This window comes from Trichechus manatus, unplaced genomic scaffold (genome assembly GCF_000243295.1).
Source record: "Trichechus manatus latirostris isolate Lorelei unplaced genomic scaffold, TriManLat1.0 scaffold00024, whole genome shotgun sequence".
Taxonomy (NCBI): domain Eukaryota; kingdom Metazoa; phylum Chordata; class Mammalia; order Sirenia; family Trichechidae; genus Trichechus; species Trichechus manatus.
The window spans coordinates 14,475,855-14,499,379 of NW_004443960.1; the positions used below are offsets into that span (position 1 = coordinate 14,475,855).

The 23,525-nt window shown below is 46.4% G+C and overlaps 1 protein-coding gene across 4 annotated transcripts in view; it reads right to left on the bottom strand.

The window, feature by feature from the left end:
• The window catches only part of MYH11 (myosin heavy chain 11), a 147,266-nt gene that overhangs the window by 43,754 nt on the left and 79,987 nt on the right, over positions 1 to 23,525 (bottom strand). For all 4 annotated transcript variants that reach the window (XM_004373283.1, XM_004373282.1, XM_004373285.2 and 1 more), the window contains 6 exons: positions 22,542 to 22,634; positions 18,809 to 18,872; positions 13,786 to 13,884; positions 10,719 to 10,862; positions 4,131 to 4,226; positions 600 to 718 (listed from right to left, as the gene is read on the bottom strand). In XM_004373283.1, the coding sequence (XP_004373340.1) occupies positions 600 to 718; positions 4,131 to 4,226; positions 10,719 to 10,862; positions 13,786 to 13,884; positions 18,809 to 18,872; positions 22,542 to 22,634 (615 nt within the window). The remainder of the gene's footprint in view (positions 1 to 599; positions 719 to 4,130; positions 4,227 to 10,718; positions 10,863 to 13,785; positions 13,885 to 18,808; positions 18,873 to 22,541; positions 22,635 to 23,525) is intronic.

Below are 23,525 nucleotides of genomic sequence, written 5' to 3' on the forward strand. Positions count from 1 at the left end.
GCCAAGCTCATGGTTCAGATTTTTATTCTCCCTCTACATATACTCAGTTCTTAACAAACAAAAAAGGAAATTACATCATTTGTATAACCAGTAGAAAAATGGCAGCAAGCGATAGCATGTCAGACCTAAGGAGTGACTGTATGAATGACTGAACACTTCCCTTCAGAGGGACTATGGAATCTGTTCCATCTCAGGAATCATTCAGGGGTAGGCAGTCCTGTCTCTAGAAAGGATACATAATCATTTCCACAGGTAAGTCTCTTAGGTCAGGCCTCATACCTGCCACCAAGAAATCAAGATAAGGATATGCGTGAGGAACTCTGTTGTTCTTGCTGAGAACCTGACATGGGGCTTCAAATATTCTAGGCACTGGATGGATGCAGGCATAAAGAGATGAATGGGAATGGGTGGATGAAGAGATGGATGGATGGATGGATGGACAGATGGGTTGATGTATGGATGTATGGATAGATGGATAGATGGATGGACAGATGGATGGATGGACAGATGGATGGATGGACAGATGGACATATGGAAGGACAGGTAGATGGATGATGGATGGAAGATTTTGCAGGAATAAATGGCAATTGCAACATTACCTGTTCTTTTGTCTGAGCTTTCTGCACCAAATCCCGCCCAACTTTGATACGTGGTGTCAGGATGGATCTGGTGAAGTCCGTCACATTAATCCCCATGAGGTGGCAAACTTTCTGAGCAGCTGAATGGGGAAAATAAGCATCTTGAGTTCCTCACCAAAGAAAAGGCTTAGAAAGGAAGATACATCACATGGATATTTGTGATCGGCATATACACTGGTTTCTCTTGGAACAATGAAGCATGATAGTAGAGAGCACAGTATGAAAGAATCCCCAAAACCACTGTAATTAGTGAACTCATCCATGATGTTTTACTAAGAAGCAATGATGGATCTGGAGTGGAGGATATGCCCCAACTGGGCATTTAGGTTCAGACAGTTCTAGGTTCAGGTCCTTGCCCCCTTCCCATTTCCTAGCCATGTGACTTTGGACAAGCTATTTAACCTCCCAGAGGCTTGCTTTTCGCAGATTTTTAAAAAGGGGAAACTATCTGGTATCTTGCTGGGCTGTTAATGGAATTAAATGAGGTAAGGTATGCAAAGTGCCTGACATACAGTAACTATCAGTAACTTTGACCCCCTGTTCCAGGATATGTGTTACAGCATTGTTTGAAACAGCAAGATGCTGGAAACACCCTGAATGACCACTAATATGGGAGAGACAAATATAACGTGGTATTTTTGTAAGATGGAATACCAAATAGAAGTTAAAAGAATGATCTTTCTCTCTCTCTCTAGACCAGTGGTTCTCAACCACAGATGATTTTGTTCTCCAGGGGACACCTGGCAATGTCTGGAGTCATTTTTAGTTCTCACAGCTGAGGCAGGGAGTGCTACTGGCCTCTAGTGGGTAGAGGCCAGGGATGATGCTAAAATTTCTACAAGGCATAGGACAGCCCCCACATCATAGAATTATCCAGCCCAGACTCTGAGATGAAATTAGTCTACAGGACTGACAATCTACATGAACCACAGCCCCATCTACCCTGAGACCAGAAGAACTAGATGGTGCCTGGCTACCACTACCGACCATTCTGAACAGAGCCACATAAGATGGATCCTTACAGAATGGGAGAGAAATGTGGAACAAAATTCAAATTCTTAAAAATTCCAGACTTACTGGACCAGTTGAGACTAGAGGACTATCCGAGACTATTGCCCTAAGATACGCTTTAAACCTTAAACCAAAATTATCCCTTGAGGTCACCGTTTAGCTAAATAACAGATTGGCTTATACAATAAAGAATATCATAACCCGTGAGTAATGAGCTTCTTTAAGAAAAACCATCTATAGGAGACCAAATGGTCAACAATTGCTCTAAAGCAAAGACAAAAGGGTAAGGGGACAGGGAAACCAGATTACCGGGAGTGAAATATCCAGAAGGGAATTAACGAGAATGTTGACATGCTGTGAAAAATATAACCAATGTTTCTTAACAATCTGTGTAGTAGTTGTTAAATAGGAACCTAACTTGCTTGTAAACTTTTACCGAAAACACAATAAAATATTATTTAAAAAAAAAAAAAGAATTATGTAGCCCAAAATGTCAATAGTGCCCAGGATGAGAAACTCTAATCTAGACAATGGTTGAGTATTGAGTAAAAAAGGCAAGTTGCAGAATGATGTCTATAGCGTGACATCATTTAGCAATGCTATACTTTGTTCATCTATACAGACACGTGGGTGAAAATATAAAAGGTACATAATAAAGTACAAGTGTGACTGCCAGGAGGTGTGGGTGCAGGAGGGAGAATAGGCCCAGTTGGAAGGCCAAGGGAACATCAATATCATCTGTACTGTTATTTCATTTTAAAGACCAAATATTCACAAATGTCAATTCTGGATAGTGGGCATGTGGTCTTGCCATATTATTGCGTGCACATTTCTACATTTAAAAATTGCTTTCAGAACAAAGCCACAAACTAGCTACCCCTAACTGCTGCTCTAACATGAAGACTAGTCTGGCATGATGGTTTCCACAAGTGAGGTGGACGACAGCGTGACTATAGGATTTGTCCCCATCTCTTTGCAAGGGTGCTTTATGGTTTCTCTTTCCCTAACGGTTTCTCTTCGGAGTGTGGATTTCCTTTAACTTAGCACATTTGGGGAGTGTACTACATATGCAACAATTAACAGGTCTAACAGGCAATGAGCTCTAGGCAGCTTAGAAAAGCAACGTGATGGACAGCCTGGGGGAGGGGCTGGCCAGGCAGCAGGTAGACAAGAGCCCGGCAGTGTGAGAACCTGTTTCCTTCTTGGCCCAGCCACCAATAAGCATGAGCTATCTTTCTAAAACATAACCTGTTTATTTGTGGCTAGGTTTGTCAGACTTAGAAGGGAAAAAAAAAAAAAAGGATACAGAATGCCCAGTGAAATTTGAATTTTAGGTAAACAATGAATAGTTTTTTTAGTATAATTATGTCCCAGGTACGGCATGGAATGTACTTATAAAATTATTTGTTGTATTTATCTGAAACTCAAATTCAACTGGGGGTCCTGTATTTTATTAGGCAACCGTACATGTGGGGAAATTTGGGGTCTGTCTCCCCAACAAGACTGTATGTGCCATGAGAACAGAGGCTGTGCCTGTCTTGTTTCCTCCTATACCCGGTATCTGGCACATAGTAGATGGTCAAGAAATATTTGTATAACAGAAAAATTAGTGAGGAGTATAGAATAGATGACCTCTAAGGACCCTGTCTGTTCTAAAACTATTAGTTTATTTCCTACCCTGTGATTCAAGAACATTCCACTCTACCCTGAGAGCAGAACTAGATGGTGCCCGGCTATCACTACTGACCATTCTAATCGGGAACACAATAGATGGACCCTGATAGAATGGGAGAAAAATGTGGAACAGAACCTCTAATTCCTTAAAAAACACCACCACCACACACACACACACACACACAAGCACACACAAACAGACCTACTGGACTGGCTGAGACTGGAGGACTCCCCAGGACTATTGCCCTGAGATACTCTTCAAACCTTGAACTGAAACTAACCCTTGAGGTCACCTTGTAGCTAAACAACAAATCGACTCAAAAAATAATGAACATCACCTGTAAGTACTGTGCTCCTTTAAAAAATCACCTATAGGAGACCAAATAGTCAACAATTACTTTAAAACAAAGATGAGAATGTAAGGGGGCAGGGAAACTAGATTCATGGAAGTGAAACAACCGGAACAGAAATTATGAGAATGTTCATACATTGTAAAGAGTGTAACCAAGGTCACTGCACAACTTGTGTAGAAATTGCTGAATGGGAACCTAAACTGCTGTGTAAACCTTCACCGAAAACACAATAAAATATTATTAAAAAAAAGAGAGAGAGAACATTTCACTCATTCCACTCTAGGGTGGTCTTCAGCAGGGACACATTTAAAAAAGAGAGAGAAGTCAGTGATTATAACCTAGTCCCCCTCTTGTTAACACCCCAGATATCCTCATCCAGAAAAATGGTCACAGCCTGAGTGTGACTCTCCCCCATCCCCAAAGTCATCAGTTATCGGTAAAAAGGAGCCAGTACCTGTGTTATCCGGCATGGATGCCTGGTCTGTGTTTCTTTCCTTCTTGAAGACAATATTTCCAAGCTGCAGGACAGATGACACCACTCTCAATATGGCTAAAGCGGGGGGAGAAAAGCAGATAAGACCCAGACGTCAACACCAATGTGCTCTGAAGATTTGGAGTTTGAAAGTCACTGGAGACCCACAGCCAGCCCATGCCTTTCCCCTAAAGAGACTCAGTTCTAGGCTTCTGAGCCTAGGAGAAAACAAAACTACCCCAACTCCCTGCTAACAGGAGAAAACTTGGACAGAGGGGAGCTGGATATTTTCAGAAGATTGCTAAAAACCTTGTGCTACAATGGAGCACTACACAGTAGCAATTGGCAAACTATAGCCCATGGGCCAAATTCGGCCCACCACCTGCTTTTGTAAATAAAGTTTTATTGGAACAGTCACATTCATTCATTTCCTATCTTCTGTGGCTGTGTGTGTGCTACAACAGCAGAATTGAATAGCTGCAACAGAGATCGTATGGTCCACAAAGACTAAAATATTTACTATCTGGCCCTTTACAGAAAACGTTTGCCATCCCCTGCAATACAGGAATGAGAAGAAATGCTCTACAGCTACAAGCAACAAAATCCTTGTACCTCACACACATGAATGCTGAATAAAAGATGCCAGATACAAATAAGAAAATAGCGTGTAAGTCCATTTATAGCAAGTTCAAGAATAGGCAAAACTGATCTACGCTGTTAGAAGTCAGATAGTAGTCACCCCTGATTGGGGGAAGCTCCTGCAAGGGCAGGAGGGAGCTCCTAGGGGCTGGTGGTGTCCTCGCACTTAAAGTGGGTGTCAGTTACACAGGTGTATTCAGTGTACAAAAATTCATTGAGCAGTATATTTATGACACACACACTCTTCTAAAAGTAAATTGTATGTCAATAAAAGTATATTTTTTTAAAACCCTGTGCTTCTTAACATGCTCTGCCTGGGTGTGCAAGACGTCTACATTGGGGTGAAGAAGGGGGACGTTCTTTTCCCATCTTTTGTCCATGCGTCTCCAGGAAATAACCCTGTGTTACCAGGACTCTTAGAACTCTTCTGACTCCATACTGAGCCCATGTTACTATTAAGATAGTTTCTGTGTCTGAAATTCCCCACCAGACTATGAGTTTCTGGATAGTCAAGGCGTCATCGTTGCATCCTCGAAGCATATTCCACACATGGGGAGTGAGGGGTGGATGGGTGGATGGGTGGGTGGGTGGATGTATGGATAGATGGATGGATGGATGGATGGATGGATGGATGGATGGATGGATGGATGGATGGATGGATGGATGGATGGATGGATGGATAGATTGATGATGAATGGATGATGGATGCATGGACGGATTGATGATAGATGGATTGATGGATGAATAGCTAGATTGATGATGGATAGCTAGATTGATGATGGATGGATGGATGTATGATGGACAGGTGATAAATTAATGCAAATGCTTGGCTTTAGCTTAACCCAGGTACAAATCACCTAAAGTTCTGGCTTTCAAGAAGAAATCACTGTGTTCCAGGAAAAAAAGCCTAGAGATCCCAGCCTCCTCTAGTTGCTCAGGCCAAACTAGGGGTGACAAAGCCCTTCACAGCAGCTGTCCTCACAGCTTAGGGTCCCTGGCCCAGCTCAATAGGAGAAAGACCCAGCTGCTGACCACTCACCCACCATTGCAGAAATCCTTCCACCCACCAAATGAATGGAGTTGCTGTTGACAGGACATTGCTAAAGCAGTGTCTTTTAACAATAACATCTATGAAAGGGGCTTTGTAAACTGTCGAGTGCCATATTTGTGTGTTTGAAGTCCAAGTATAGACTAGGCATCGCTGAAATGCCTGCAGAGCCCAGGTGAGTAGTGCAATTCAGGGTTTCTCATCCTCAGCACTATTGCCATTTGGGCCAGGTAAGTTTCGTGGTGAGGGCTGTCCTGCGCACTGTAGGGTGTTTAGCAGCATCCTCGGCCTCCACCCACTAGACGCCGCCCACTCTCTCGTCATAGCAACCAAAACTATCTCCAGACATTGCCAAACGTCCCCCAGGGAACAAACTCACCCGGGTTGATAACACCAATCTAAATGAACAAAGCAGGCTGGCGGGGGCTGTGAGGATTCAGAGCAAAGGGGCCTGGGGCAGCTGATTCTGTATTAGTGTATCAGTAGCCACTGTATTACTGGGAAATATGAACCAGGGTTTCCTAAGTGTGGCTCCTGTACCGCCCAGTATACAAGTGGATGATTTTAGGCGGTATGAAGATTTTAGAAAAAAAAATTAATGGTTAGATATTTATTCTAGACACAGGAAAGCCAGGGGATAAAATTTGTGATTTGACAGAAATTAGCGTTTAGACCAAAGCCAGAGAGGACACGGCTCTAGAAGTCTCCCCTGCACATAACAACAGGAAGTCAGCAACAATACAGACGCAGCCTGGAAGTGGGACAACTGTGAACGAGTGAAGTCTGCAAAATGGATCCAGAGACTCTCTGGGAGGGCTCATTAAAGAACGCACCCTCGGTCATCTACTCTGAGGGCCCAGGCGGTTGGGTTAGGTGCCCCTTCTTCAGAAGGGCCTTCAGGCGGGCAGGCTGAGTGGCAGTGGGGAATTGGTGCAGGGGGCACCTGGGTTCAAATCCTGGCCCTGCTCTTAGCAGCTGTGTGACCTCAAGTGCAGTAGTAGTCTCTCTGGGCCTCCATCTCACCACCTGAACGAGTTGCTGTCGAGTCGACTCTGACTCATAGCATCCCCACGTGTGTCAGAGTAGAACTGTGCTCTATGGGGTTTTCAGTGGCTGATTTTTTGGAATTAGATCGCCAGGCCTTTCCTCTGAGGCATCTCTGGGTGGACTCGAACCTCCAACCTTTCGGTTAGCAGTGAAGCACATTAACCACAGATTTGAGTCCACCCAGAGTACCTCAGAAGAAAGGCCTGGTGACCTATTCCAAAAAATCAGGCATAGAAAACCCTGTGGAGCTCAGTTCTAATCACATACACCGGGGGTCGCCATCTCAAAGCCCATAAAATCATCTACCTCATAGGGTTGCTGTGTCAGGATTAACTGAAAGAGCTCCTGAAAAGTGTCTCGCCTTGTATCTGGCACATAGTTGGTACTCAATAAATATTAAAAAACCTACTGCTGTCGAGTCAATTCTGACAACCCTATAGGACAGAGTAGAACTGCCCTGCAGGATTTCCAAGGCTGTAATCTTTACGGAAACAGACTGCCACATCTTTCTCCCGTGAAGCAGCTGGTGGATTTGAACTGCCATCCTTCTGGTTAGCAGCCGAGAGCTTAACCACTGCGCCACCAGGGCTCCTTGGATAAGCATTACTGCTAGTATAACATGGCTATGATTCCAGTCCTGTCTGTTACCACCTCTCAGGGTGACCCTGGGGCAAGTCCCTTTCCCTCTCGAGCTCCAGGAACCAGGGGCTGGACTGATAGTCTCTGAGGTCCCTGCTGGCTGTTTCTCTCTTGGAATCTGATGGCTGTGCAGTTGCTCCATGCACACAAACAGAATCCAACGTGGCAGAGAAAATCCAGCCTCTCCTGGTCACTCAGGGTCCTCCAGAACTCCAGGGCTTGGGCCCGACTTAGCCCTTCTCCTCTGGCCTCTCTGTGGAGGTTCTGGCGGGGATCCCTGGATTCCTAACTGAGGTTGGGAAACATACCCGTCTGAGACCACATCCTGTGGCCACCAGCCACCGCACACCATCATCTTAACGTTTATTCTCTCTGTGCGCCATCTGCTCTGTTATTTTTCTTTAAATGCACTCATTTCTCTTCCCTTAAATTTATCTTAATAGGGAACTTTGTCTCTCTATCTTACATGAAAAATCAGCCTCACTTGCCATAAACAGATGCAACTATAAAGACAAGAAAAATAAACAGTACTATTAAATTCTAGCAAGATACTGGGGACGGTCCATGGGGCCGGGCCTGGAGTCTGCCTGCTCTCTGTGGTTAGAAGGAAGACTAGCAAGCGCCAGAGAGGAACTGAAGACATACTAAGCGTCAAACTGCCTCTCTCTGTGAAAGTCATCAGGACTGGGAGGGAGTAGAGAGAAGACCGCCTCACAGTGGGATCCACGTCATTTATCACCCAGCGATGAGTCTACACTTTAGAACACACTGGGCTCATTCTAGCCTCCATTTCCATATCTGAGCCCTGACATGAATTTTTGTTGTTGATGGTAGCTGCCGTCTAGTCGGCCCCCGACTCACAGCGACCCCAGGCACAAGAGAAGAAATGCTGCCCATCCTGCACCCTCCCTGCGATGGGCTGTGGATCGGACAGTTGTGATACATGGGGTTTTCATTGACTGATTTTCAGAAGTAGATCACCAGGCCTTTCTTCATAGTCCATCTTAATCTGGAAGTTCTGTCAAAACCTGTTCAGTATCATAGCGACACACAAGCCTCCACTGATAGATGGGTGGTGGCTGCGCGTGAGGTGCATCAGCCAGGAATCAAACCCGGGCCTCCCGCACGAAAGGTGAGAATTCTGTCACTGAATCTCTACTGCCTCACTGCCAGATTTTTAAAGGCGTTTAAAGGACAAAAACCACAGGCCCACAAACAAAAACAGTGCACAGTGAATCCCAGCACAAGGCTTGGGAGTCCACGAGACCCGAGAGCCAGTCCCGGCTCCACCAGCGACTTGCTGTGTGTCCTTGGGTAAGTTCCTTCACTTCTCTGTGCCTCAGTCTCCTCATCTGAGAATTGGCAGTAACAACAGCCACCACATCGGGTTGTTGTAATATTAAATACAGCATATAAGGTACTTAGCACGTTGCTTTGCCACCTGATGTCTCCACTTTAAATTACTAGCATTTTCCATATTTTTCTAAAACATAACTTAAATGGCTTCACAGTTTTCTTTCATAAAGAAAGACAATAATTTAATAAACCCTCTATTGATCATCATTTTAGTTTGTTCCAGTTTTTTCACTACTGATATAAAATGGCACTGAACATCCTGGTACATTAGGGGGAGACAAGGATTTAGCAAACGCCTGGCACAGTAGGGGTTCGGTGGTAGAATTCTCACCGTCTATGCAGGAGAACTAGGTTCAACTCCCAGCCAATGCACCTCTAACATAACCACCAACCACCCATCTGTCAGTGGAAGCTTGCGTGTTGCTATAGCGCCAAACAGGTTTCAGTGGAGCTTCCTGACAAAGATGGACTAGGAAGAAAGGCCTGGCAATCTACTTGTGAAAATCAGCCAATGAAAACCTCATGGTGCACGACGGTCTGATCCCGTTGTGCATGGGGTCACCATCAGTCAGGGGCTGACTTGTTGGCAGCTAACGATAAACAACAAATTGCACATATCCAGGACTTCATCCCTTTTTTTTTTTTTTAAAGCAAAGATTAGAAGCAAAACCGACCCACGTCCCAAACAAAACGAATCATTCTCGGAGAGCCTGTGTGATTCGACAGCCTTGGATTCTGACGTGGAAGCCTGGCCAAAACCCACAAACGCCATCCATTTGTCAACTGACCCACAGAGCCTTCTTTTTCTGGGCCCCGAGTTATCTTGGCAGAAGCTGCCCCTCCCGCTACGCTGCGTCTCGGCAACCTTAGTGCTATTATGGGCTTCAAAGGGGCCTGGGCATGGGAAGGAAGGAAATTTTCCACAATCTGGTCCCAGTGTTGCCAAAAGGGATTAACCTTGAACAACAAGGCACATCTAACCCAGAAGGAAACGTGTTTCTTGAAGCACAGTGTCGAGACTGCAAACATCTCTGAGTTGTCCTGTTCTCAGGACCGAAGTCTTTTTCTCGGTCACTGATAAGTAATATTGATCAGTACTGGCCTATTACCAGAGCTGCCTTTCCAGGAAGACCCCAAGTAAACTCGCAGCCTCAATTACTTCCTCTCCACTGTCCTGCTTGGTGGGACAGTGTCTCTGCCACATGTTCCCAATGAGGCTGATGTCTCTACCTCGTTTCAAGAATGGAACAACCATAGCCTAAGCCACCTAGAGATTTGTCACTGCCCTGTATACAATGAGCATCTTGGGAACGTGCACACATCAATCTAGGCTGACCAATCGGAACCAATGAGACTCCATTCAGGGACTCAATCAGGGAATCCACTCTGCTCTTTTCTGCTGGATTTTAAGGCAAAAATGTAAGGGCTGGAGCCACAGCAGCCATTTTGCTGGCAATAAATTGTAGACTACCTAGAGACAAAGTTACTGAGAGATGGAAGGAGAGAAACCAGGTTCGGGAGACATCTTCTGAGCCCCTATATCCTGCTGTGCCTGAAACCGGCGAGAATCCCTGAACTTCTCCGTTCTAGGAGTGAATCATTTTCCTTTTTGCTTAAGCCAATTTGAGTAACTTATAACTGAAAGAGCCCTAGGTTATACAGCCACTTTTGTAAAATATCACCTAGAGTAATATGCTTTTTTTTTTTTTTTTGTGGAGGTGGGGAATTCAGAGGGCAGAAATCTATCCTGACCAGAGAAAAGTCCCTCACTGATTCCAGCGGTACCAAGGGCGTGAACTAGGTCTCCTGGCCAGCCCCCAGACTCAAGGCGTGAAGCTTACACATCTGCTCCTCTTCGCTGAAGCCCATGATACTCATGGCCTCCAAGGTTTCCTGGAACATATCGTCGTCCTGGGCAGCCGGGATGGGCACGAAGCCGTTGGAGAGGAACGTGTAGTTGCCGAAGCCCTCCAAAAGCAAGTCATCTGGAAGGCGAGGAAGAGGGGACAGTGATCAGGGGACACACTTTCACTTCCAACGTGAGACAGGGAACTGCCAAGGGGGTTGGGTCATCATAATGTCTTTTCCTTTCCCAAAAAGGGTCAGGTGTTTAAAATGCTCTTTCAGCATCATGGCATGGGGAGCCTCACCCAGCCTGCTCCACAACAGTGCAGGCTGGGTACTGTCCCAGGGCACCTGGCAGCCCAAATCCAGCCTTGGCTCTGCTTGTTAAGCCCCGAGCCCAGCACAGGGTGCCACCTACCTGGAGAAAGGGAAGCCTTTATCTCAACTGCCCAAAGGCACCCTGCCTTCAGGATCAAAGCTGCCTGAAGAGTTAACTTAATCTTTATTTACCCATTTATTAAATTTTTATCAAAATCACACACATACATGATTTTTAAAAATCAATCCCCAACTTAGGATGCATTTGCGTTGTGACGAACCATGCTTACAACTGCCTGTTTTGGGATTTTTTTTTTTGTACACCTTATTGTTAGTAATATGTACTGCATACAATGTTGCAGCATGTAATTTGCTGGTGTAACCATATCTGTAAATTTATATGTAACGTTTCCAATTGCCAAAGACAAATAAAGATTGGATTTATAAAGATACTGATAATAAAAGGCAATAATAATGAAAAGTTAAAAAAAAAAAAAAAAAAGAGGCATTCGACTTACGACAGAGTTGTCAGAACCCAACTCAGTCGTTTAAGTCAGGGACTACCTGTACTACCAAGAGGTTTATAATGAAAAACACCACTCCTTTGTCCTGCTTCTTTTCCAGCTCCTACCCTACTCTACAACAACTGCTTTTTCTCTCTTTCAGCTGTTTCTTCTGGTAGTTACCACCATTTCTCTATCTAATAGACTTATCCTGCTATTTTTGGATACGCCATATTTAGATGTTATCTATGGACTCCCTGTTAGAGCGGAAGATTTAGTTCTCTCATACTACCCAACCTCTCCTCCAATTATTTTTAGTTGATTCAATAGACAGGGTTTATATCAGGGGTGAGTAGATCTCGCTTGCCAGCTGCTTTTGTAAATAAAGTTTTATTGGAACTCAGCCACTCCCATTTCTTTGCCTCTTGTCTACAGCTGCTTTCTTGCTACAACAAGAGTTGAGTAGCTGCAACAGAAACCATATGGTCCACAACACCTAAAAGATTTACTATCTGGCCCTTCACAAAAAAGCATTTGCTAACTCCTTGTTTATATTATTACATCTATTAAATATTGTTCTCTGTAAAGTTATGCTCTGGAGTTATATTTCCTTTGTTGTTGTTCAGTTCCCTTTTGCCCAAAAAGTTTATAATTGCTTTTCTTTTTCCTTGCACTCCTTGTTTTTATCACATCCTCCGATACATCAAACATCCTCTCTGTGGCCAGTCTTTAATTAGGCTGGATGCGACTGGACTTTTGGAGTGGGGGGTCAGCGAGACGCTTTTTTTTTTTTTTTTTTAAGCAAAGGTCTTTTATGGGTCATGTCACTTGGAAGCTACTTGCTAAATTCGAGGTTAAATTGACCCAAGACACCAGTTAACTCAAACCCTGAGATTAATTGGAGGGCCTACTTAAAGTCACAAGGAGTTGGATCTTTGCCAAGACTTCATTACCCAGCATGTGGATACATTCACGGAAGTTCACTTCTCTCTAAAAGCCTATTCTCTTCCCAGCTCTATCATCAACAATCCAAATGGCCTCAGGACCTTTAGTTGTATGCCTTATCCTTGCCCCATTTCTGGGAGGACAAGATGAACACCCAATGAAAGCCAGAGACAGAGAACCAAACTGAAAACCAAGTTACCAAACAATCAAATTGTTCACTTGGTGCCAGAGGGAGGAGGGATGTAAATGTTTCTCCCTAGGCCACCCCATAGAGTCTTGATTTCCCATATTTGCTAGTATATAACTTCCATTCAACATCCCTCCCCCCTCTTAACCACATCCTCCAGAAGACCAAGCAGCAAGGAGATTAAATAATGGACGATGTCTCCCTCTAGTGGCAAAACCCTGCAATAACCTCATCACAGTAAATGTGTGAGTTTCACATATCCTTTTGGTAATTTTCTTAACCAACATCACTAACCCTGGGCCACGAAATTGATGGGAAGCAAAATTAGAATTATTCTCATAAAATTTTAGACCTAAACTTATTACTAGAACGGCCCTACTATATCCACTGACATTCTTTCTTCTGATTTTTATATTCTTCTAAGAGTGAGTAGATTACTACCACTTATCTATAACTTACAATTTGCTACTGGAATCTGGAATACAGTACATTGAATTTACATGAAACAATACTGTTTTCCCTACAACAGGGATTGGCAAACTACGGCCCACCACCTGTTGGTTCCAATAAAGCTCTACACTCATTCATTCACGAATCATCTATGGCTGCTTCTGTGTTACAGCAGCAGAATTGAGTAGTTGTGATAGAACTGTACGGCCCACCAGGGCTCCTTAAAATATTTACTACCTGGCCCTTTACCTAAAAAGCTTGTTGACCCCTGCCCTACACAAAGCCACTTAAAGATCATTTTCAAAACATGGATAATGAAAGGTACTTAGTTTGCCCCCTTGGATTTCTTATAAAATTCCAATATATCTTAATGCTTGCAAGGTTTATAAATCGGTGAATATGGCACTTGGGTTTCTCCCTCCCTGGAAGGTGCAGACTGTCTAATTGGACTGGTGTCTCTTCCAGGTGCCTGTCACATAGTAGCTGCCTAAACAAAAGCCACGCTCCCTCGTTGGAAGATGAAGAAAAGTGCCTCTGCCACCCAGAGATGCAGTCCTTCTTCTCGCAGAATCTCTGTTTTCACAGCTACTCTCTTCACCCTTAGTCACAGTGAAAAGGAAGGCTGAAGCCTCCAATCAGCCATCACGGCCACCCACTTACCTTTCATCTTGTCCTTGGCACCAGCGATCATGTAGTAAAACATGTGGAATGTCCGCTCATCTCTGGCTTGGCGAACTGCCCGTGACTTTTCTAGGAGGTCTTTGGGGGAGGAGTTAAGGATTCTGGGAGAGGCAAAGTGGTGGGTGGTTCAAGGGTAGAATTCTCTGCTTCCGCACGGGACAGCCAAGTTCGATTCCTGGCCGATGAACCGCGTGTGCAGCCACCACCACCCATCTGTCGGTGGAGGCTTGTGTGTTGCTATGATGCTGAACAGGTTTCAGCACAGCTTCCAGGCTAAGGAGGAGTAGGAAGAAAGGCCTGGCGATCTACTTCTGATAATCAGCCTATGAAAACCCTATGGATCACAACAGTCCGATCCACAACCAATCATGGGAATGGCACAGGACCGGGCAGCATTTCGTTCTGTTGTGCATGGGGTCACCATGAGTCAGGCGCCAACTCGATGGCAGCTAACATCAACAACAATAGCACGGACACTGGCGCTGCCACAGGCATTCCTCGTGCAGAAGCCTAACCTTCTTCCCCAATCCCTGTCACACCAGCTGGGGGAGTGGGAATCTCCAGGGCCCAGGAGAGGCTCCTTAGAGAGTTGTGAAGAGGCTTATAGCTTGGGCAGAGTCAAGTCGTCCACACCCAACTCAGTTAGCCCTCCAGTCCTGGCTCAGGGAGCTAAACCTTTCACTTTGACCACTGCCCCCGTGTACAAACAAGACCACTGGGTGGTGCTGGCAGAACCCAACCCTGAGAGAAGTGAGGGGAGCAGAGGAAAGGGAAAGAATAAAAAAGGAAGAGTAAAAAGAATCCCGGAGACCCTGGATGGTGCAAAGTGTTAACGCACTCAGCAGCTAACTGAAAGGTTTGAGTCCATCCAGAGGCACCTTAGAAGAAAGGCCTGGCCATCTACTTTCAAAAAATCAGCCCTTGAAAACCCTACGGAGCACAGTTCTGCTCTGACACACATGGGGTCGCCATGAGTCCAGGGGACTCAAAGAACCGGTAAGGACATAATATGGGTATAAAAAGACCCCAGGGCAGAGGTGGGGCATGGTGATGAGATGCAGCACCATCAACCATCACCAGCTCTTCTTAAAATGAGCTGTCCTTGGACGTCGTCTAGCACTGACAAATCCCTGTGCTAAATGCACTCTCATTTAAGCCTCACAAACTATCCTGGCAAGGGTGAACATTATATTCTTTTTCAGGATAATAGGGAAACTGAGGTTGGGAGAGGTGAAGTAATTTCCTAAGGCCGCACAGCTAGGAAATGGCAAAGTCAAACATCTGTGGTGTCCATAAACATCACGGCCAAGGGCTGGGTTTCATGAGAGTGAATGACCTTGACCCAGACAGCTAACCTCTCTGGAGTTCAGCCTCCATACCTGTGTAGGGAGAACACATCCTCCACGTTCCCTCCCAAAAAGGGGATCTGAACACAAGGGTTTTAGACTTTAAAAGATCACTGCACAAGAATTCTATCGGCAACAAAACTGCCATTGTTGTGTTTGGGTAAGGGAGCAAGAGCTCAGAGTATGCCATTAATGTATCCTTCCTAGAAAAAAAAAATTGCTTGAACACATATCCTAGCAATTGAGAGTTAAAACAAAGTAATGAAGTAGAGTCTGGGGTCTTAAAAGCTTGCGAGCAGCCATCTACGATACAACTGTTAGTCTCTACTCATCCAGAGCAAAAGAGAAAGAAGGAAACCAAAGATTCAAAGAACAAACTCATCTACAGGACTAACAGCCTATACAAAACTCATCTGTCCTGAGACCAGAAGAACCAGATGGTGCCCGGCTACCACTACCAACATTCTAATCAGGGCCACAATAGATGGATCCTGATAGAATGGGAAAAAATGTGGAACAGAACTTCAAATTCCTAAAAACAACAACAAACAGACTTACTGGGCTGATTGAGACTAGAAGACTCCCTGAGACTATTGCCCTGAGATACTCTACAAACCTTGAACCAAAACTAACCCCTGAGGTCACCTTGTAAAAAAAAAAAATATAATAATGAACTCAAGAACAGGAAAGTCATAGGAAATTAATTTTTTTTTCCTTTGGTGGTAAGCAATAAAACTATTTGAATATAAAAAAGGGGGGCTCTGATAGGACTGAAGGGAAAGAAGGACTATAAAGATGCCTCCCCCCAGTTATCTAATCTCTGCTGTGGGAGGGTATGGAAACCACCCTTTAGGGGCTGGTGGGAAGGATGGGGGAGGGCAGGTTGCTGGCGAATTATTATGCGAGGGGACTTCCTCAAGGCCAGGTGTGACGTTGCAAGGTAGTGGCACAGGCCCCCTATGCCTAGCTGGGTTGGCAGGCATTGCCTCTGCCGCGTCCTAACACTGGCGAGCGCTGCCTTAGCCGGCACAGCTAGCTGTCCCGGTCCTCTTTCAACCCCGGAAGCAGGGGCATCTACTTCACCTGGTTGTGGTTGTTGTTAGCTGCTGTCGAGTTGACGCCAACTCATGGTGACCCCACGTGTTACAGAATAGAAAGGATCCATAGGGTTTTCAAGGCTATGACCTTTCAGAAGCAGACCTCCAGGACTTTCTTCCATGGTACCACCGGGTGGGTTTGAACCGCCAACCTTTAGGCTAGCAGCAAACCGTATGCACCACCCAGGGGCCCATATCACCTGGAGGGATTGTTAAAACACAAGCACTGGGCTCCACCTCTAGGAGCCCTGGTGGTGCAGTGGTTAAGCGCTCAGCTGCTAACCAAAAGGTTGATGATTTGAACCCACCAGCTGCTCTGTGGAAGATGTGTCAGTCTGCTTCCATAAAGATTACAGCCTTAGAAACCCTATCAGACGGTTCTACTTTGTCCTACAGGGTCGCTGTAAGTCGGAGTCAACTCGACAGCAATGGGTTTTTACGGAGGCTCTGCCTCTAGAGTGTCTGATTCGGTAGGTCTGAGATTTGCAATGAATAAGAACTCAGTTGACATGATGCTGCTGGTCCTGGGAACACACTTTGAGGACCACTGATCCAAGGAGCCCTGGTGGCGCAGTGGTCAAGAGCTTGTCTGCTAACTAAAGACAGCAGTTCGAATCCACCAGCTGCTCCTTGGAAACCCTAGGGGGCAGTTCTGCTCTGTTTTACAGGGTCACTATGAGTTGGAATTGACTTGATGACAACAGGCTTGTTTTTTTCCAAATTCAAAGACAAGAAGCTGGGTGGGAGGGGCCAGGACTTGTCTGGGGCTTGAGGACCACTGACCCAGAGAGAAGAGGCAGGGTGGGAGGGGCAAGGGCTTGGCATAAACCCAAGAAATGAGCAGCTGAGAAGCGTGCAGGGCTGGAGGACCAGAGGGCCCCAGATGTGGGCTTTGCTGAGGCCTGCAGCCCTTCCAGCTGCAGGACAGGAGTCCCCCTTGGGTAGACCAGGCAGTCCAGCCATTAGTAGAGCAGGGGTCTCAGCTGGCCAAAAGCACCTGGTTGAAAAGGGTGTCTGGGGCTGCCTGGTGGTTTGGGGCCTGCTTCCCACCAAGCAAATAGGAAGCTGTTCCCACAAGTCTTAAAGTCTCAGAATTCTTAAAGTCTCAGGCTACCTGCCTATCCATCCCCAACAGCACAGGGGCTCAGGACAGGACCAGAGTCACCCTGCAAAGGCACCATCACCCGCCTTCCAGAGCTGGGGTCAGGATTCCCGAAGACACTGTGCGTTTGCCAAGGGCCCAGGATGGTGCCCGCACACAGCAACCCTCCAGCGAGGTTATGATCCCACAAGCAGTAAGAGTTCCACAAACTTTCTTTCCAACGCTTGGGCTAGAGGAGTTTCAGAATCTTCCAGATTTTGGACACACTATGGTGTATATAAGCCCTGGTGGTGCAATGGTTAAGAGCTTGGCTGCTATAAGGTTAGCAGTTCACATCCACCAGCTGCTCCCTGGAAACTCTATGGGGCAGTTCTACTCTGGGTTATAGGATCGCTATGAGTTGGAATCAACTCGACGGCAACGGGCTTGGTTTTTTTGGTTTTATGGTACATATAAGGAGCACAGTGGTTAAGTGTTTGTCTGCTAACCAAAAGGTCAGTGGTTCAAACCCACCAGCTGCTCCATCAGAGAAAGATGTGGCAGTCTGCTTCCATAATGATTACAGCCTTGGAAACCCTATAGGGCAGTTCTACTCTGTCCTATAGGGTTGCTATGAGTCGGAATCAACTCGACAGCACGGGGGCTATGCTGCATATGCAACGAATATCATTTAATATCCACAGTGCATCTGGCGAGCCCAGTAACACTTCTGCAGCAAAACATATAAATATTCTCCTAAGAGGGCTAAAGGGGCAGAATTCTCTCCTTCCATGAGGGAGACTCAGCCTTGATTCCTGGCCAATGCACCCCTCATGCGCGGCCACCACTCATCTGCCAGTGGAGGTCTGCGTGTTGCTATGATGCTGAATAGGATTCGCCGGAGCTTCCAGACTAAGATGGACTAGGAAGAAAGGCCTGGTGATCTACTTCCAAAAACTCAGCCATTGAAAACCCTATGAGCACAGTTCTACTCTGACACATAGGGTGGTTTGCCATGAGTTGGAGTCATGGACGGCAACTCAGGGATGAAGATCATACAACAGCTAATAACCAGTCCTTGCTCTGTCCCTGGCACAGTTCTAAGAGCTTTACATGAATTCATTCAATTTATCCTCACAACAACTCTGTGCGGTACTATCATCATCCCCATATCACCAATGAGGCACAGACAGGTGGAGTAACTGGCCCAAAGTCACTCAGCTAGAAAGAGGTCAATGCAGGATCAAACCCAAGCTGTCTGGGGTTCAAACAGGAAGTTCACATTTGTGTAACCACTACCCTACAATGCCTGCTGATAGAGGAAGACAACCTCAGTGAAGATTGTTCTGGAAGGAACTCAAGAGGCCGGGGGAGAGGGGCAGCTTCTGTGCCAGGTTCCTTGCCTGTCTTGCCTACCCTCAGCCTCTAGGCAGGGGTTAGGGGAGGTCCCACGTGGCCCAGACCAGGCCGGAGGATACAGGTCTCGATGTTGGCTCCCACGATATAACCGGTGACGTCGAAATTGATGCGGATGAATTTGCCCTGCCAACAGAAACACACAGTCACTGCCTGCTGCCCGGCCTCAGCCCCTCTGCCCCATGCTGCAAGCCGGTGGCGGAGGGAGACATGAGGCGGCATTTGGCGAAAAAAAAGAGGTTCTTGCGAACATCCTGAGCCTCACAGGTCAACGTGTCAGAAAAAACCAACAACTGCTGAGCTGGGACGAGGAACTTACAAACACGTTCACAAACACAATTTCATTTGGCTTTTGGTTCTCGCAGTGACTCTACGTAATGGCTATCCCATTTTAAAGGTGAGAAAACTGAGGCTGGGTGCGGTGGAGTGGCTTGCCCTCTAAGAGGTAGAGCCGTAAGTAAAGGCACGTTTCACGACCCCCATGTGGCTGGAGGGCTCCCTCCCTTAGCCCACCGCATTCAGAAACATGCTGCCCCTCCCCCACCCAAGCGCATCCAACTGGTGACTGAAGCTCCTCCTTGGGACAGGTGAGCCACACTGTCCCAGCAGGCCCTGCATAGGAGGCTCTGTGGGCAGGACTGGACCACGTCCCAGCCCTGGCAGTCACTGGGTATCTCCACTTGGAGAGGATGGTCCAATTCACCTGCTCTCTGACTCAGAAGAATCAAAAAACCAAGGACAGGGCTGGTCCTGGATCTGGTGGCACTGGCCCTTTTTCTACTTCTCAGTAGCTGACAAAGGCTGGCATCTTTCTCTCCCCGCCCCGAAGTACGTGAAGACAGGCATCTACCTGTGTGTACAGAGCCCTACACTTGCCCCGGCCTTGAGAGAGCCCTCACACTGTCTCCATCAGAAAGTAAGGAGTAGAAGGATTTGTTGACCACAGACGTCTCTACAACAATGGAGAGTCTGCTGGCCGTGGCCAAGGGCCAGGTGCCATCCTTTTCCTCTTCTCCACCGCCACGAACTCGTGGGACACCAGCGAGAGGAGGATTTGGGGGATAAACTTGGCTTTGCTCTCATTTATGACTTGTTAGAGATGTTGAGGCCTAAGGTTCGCCTGACCCAAGCCATGGTATTTTCAATCGCCTCATATGCATGCGAAAGCTGGACAATGAATAAAGACCGAAAAGAATTAATGTCTTTAAGTCATGGTGCTGGCAAAGAATACTGAATATACCAAGGACTGCCAGAAGAACCAACAAATCCATCTTGGGAGAAGTACAGCCAGAATGCTCCTTAGCAGTGAGGATGGCGAGACTTCGTCTCACATACTTTGGACATGTTATCATGAGGGACTACTCCCTGGAGAAGGACATCATGCATTGTAGAGGGTCAGTGAAAGAGAGGAGGACCCTCGACAAGATGGATTGACACAGCGACCGCAACAATGGGCTCAAACATAGCAACAATTGTGAGCATGGTGCAGGACTGGGCAGTGTTTTGTTCTGTTGTACAGAGGGTTCCTATGAGTTGGAAGCAACTCAACAACAACAACAAAGAGATGTTGCCATGGATTACAACATCACTGCAGGACTTATTCAGTGGGGCACCATCCACTACTGTTCAGGAAATCTGGAGGAGTGATTGTTTTGGTTGTCACTTGATGCGGGAGCTCCTGGCACTTGGTGGCAAGGGCCAAGGATGCTGGGTGGCCCACAATGAGCCAGGGCCCTGCACAACCTTGCATTGTCCACATCCCATACAACTTTCAAATGTCCCACCTGACATTCATGTAGGTAATTAGCTGAGCCTAGAACCTAACTGTTTTAGATAAACAAAGAATTCCTCTAAAAAAAAAAAAGTTCTAATACAAAAATGTAACATCCATGGAACTCTGGAGAAGATTCCTCGGTTTAGAGACCAACCAAGAGGTGGTCGCCATTTTGGAAAATTGCATTCCAATGGCCAGGCCTCTTGTATCAGTCTGTGTTTGTGGCTGTCACAGCCAGTGATTCTGGGTCTCGGAGCAAGGGTCTGACTGCTTCATTGTGTCTTCTGGTGTGGTCTGGCCTGAGCATTAATAGGTTGAAATGTACATTTTTATTATGAATTATTTTAAGTCTCCTTCATACCACGTTACATATTACAGTTAGGGCATTGTGCCTATTTTTTGTATTCCTATATATATAGTGTTGTTGGTCACGATCAAGTGGGCTCCGACTGACGGCGACCTTATGTGTAACAGAATGAAACGGTGCCCCGTCCTGCACCATCTCCACGAACTTTGATTGTCTGAACCGATTGTTGAGGCCATGGTGTCAATCCATCTCATGGAAGATGTCTCTTATTTTCAGCGACCCTCTAACTTTACCAAACATGATCTCCATTTCTAGCAATTGGTCTTTCCTGATGACATGTCCAAAGTTAGCAAGAGGAAGTCTTGACACCCTTGCTTCTAAAGAGCACTGACAGCCACCACAGTATAACATGCTGACAGGTGGCAGCACTGTCTTCTGTATGTAGCAGGTGATATTACCTATGCCTTTAATTTCAGGAAAGGGAAAGGGACATTATATAATTGTTATAAAAAGCCGGCTTTGGGTAAGATACAGGGCAGAAAGCAAGAGCCGCTGTGTGAATACTATGCAGGGCTCAGGGCCACTCAGAAGGGCAGCTTTGAGTGAATAGAGTAGGGGTGTCCACAAAGAGTCTTTCACAAGACTCCATCCCAGTGAAGGACAGCTCAGAGGGGCACCGACAAATCGGCAGGGCCCCTCCCCATGGCCACACAGTTGCAGTCTTTCCTCACAATTGTCCTCCTGAAAACATCATTCTGACCCTCCCGTGGAGGCCACCACTTTTTTCGTACTATAAAACAATTGTTGTCCACACATCATCAACCACTCATTTTGGGGGAAGCTGGCTCTCCTGTCCCCGTTAGGCTCAAGTGAGAAAGGGGAGGCCTGTCGAGCCCAGGGAGGCATGGGTGGGAAGGTGGCTGCTTCACTGACCATCCGGCTCCCCAGCCAGGCTGGAACCACATCCTAACTGTTCACTGCCATCCTCCAAGCCTAGTTCAGTGTCTGGCACACAGTGGTGCTTAATAAAAATTAACTGAACTAATGAAAACACAAAAGAAAAGGATGCATGTAAAAATGCCTACCAGAATGATTGTACATAGTAGGTGCTTAATATTTGTTGAAGGACGTATGTGCCTGGTACATAAGTGAACAATTGGTATCGTGCTGAATAAATAAGTATTGGATGCAATTGTCTAGCATGTACTAACAACTGCCATTCAGCCGAATCCGATTCATAGTGACCCCATGTGCATCAGAGTAGAACTGTGCTCTACAGGGCTTTCAAGCCTATAATCGTACAGAAGTAGGTAGCCAGGCCTTTCTTCCAAGGTACCACTGGGTGGATTTGAGCTGCCAACCTTTCGCAAACCATTCGTGCCGCTCAGGGACCTCTAGCACATAACAGGTGCTTGAGAAATAGCTAGTGAATGAATTATGAGTATCAAATGCATATTTGTTGAATGAATGAATATTTGTTGAGTGAATAGTGATTGAATGAAAGGATGAGTGAGTGAATGAGTGGCAGGAACTCTTGCAGGATTGTAAGGTCAAGACAGGACTGAAGATACAGCGTGAAAGGCCACTGTGACACACAGCTGCAGCCCCAGCCCCTCAGTCTCTCCCTGCACACACACACTGCACATTCTCAAGCAGGAGAAGACACCATGGGAACGAGCCCGCACCAGAAAACCTGTGTGGCTTCGCTACTTACAAATCGTGAGGAGTTGTCGTTCTTGACCGTTTTGGCGTTGCCAAAAGCTTCCAGAATTGGGTTTGCTTGTAGAAGCTGCTTTTCCAGCTCACCCTAAAATTCATTCACATCTAGTTATTGGAGAAAGCAACTCAGGTCCTGACAGTTCTGCCCTAGACAGATGTTGTCACCAGACTGCCCTTAACCCACAGTTTCTCTCCTATCCTACCTCCTACCCCGAGACCCTGATGCTAATGTCCCGATTTATTTGAGGATTTCAGAAGAAGAGTAACTGGCTGAGGTGTCTGATAGCTAGGACATCCGTTCCCGAGGTAGGTCACTTTTTCCAAGACCAAGACCTGCTCATCCACACGATGTCATACCACTGGGGCCGCCACACTGCATGCCGCTGGGGACGCCATTTACATCACAGTGAATGCGCCCCAGGGAGTTGTGCAGTGTGCAACCTGCCCTGCTGTGTATGGCGGCCTTGCTGCTGCTCACGTTTAACGAGCAGCCTTCTTCAAGCTAAACCACTACCATCCTTCTTCTGGTGCCACTTTTTAAAGCTGCAATGTGTCGTTTCTCAGGATTGGTTTTCTGAAGTCTTTTACGGAGAGTAAGTAAGGAATATGCCAAACCCCCTGGGAATCCTAAAAGACTGTGGAACAGAGCTTCAAAGCAGCTTGTTGGAGCTCTAGCCATCAGGTTAAACGCAGCTGAGGCTGTACACAGCCCGCCAGCCCCCTCTGCGGGCTCCTGTGCACAAATGCGGTCACGTGATTAATCGCGGCAGGGAAAGGGCCAACAAGTCAAGTCATGCCGGGAAAGCGAATGAGCTGCTCCTTCCTAAGCCCAAAACATGGCGGCTGCAGGCTAGCCCAGAGGCCTCCTTGTCCAAGCCCTTCCTCCAGGCCTCCTCTAGGAAGCGCTGGGTTCCGGGGGTATTCTCCTTGTTCTCCCCGTCTTTCCCTTTCCTGTCTTCCAGGCAGCAGGGCCAGGCAT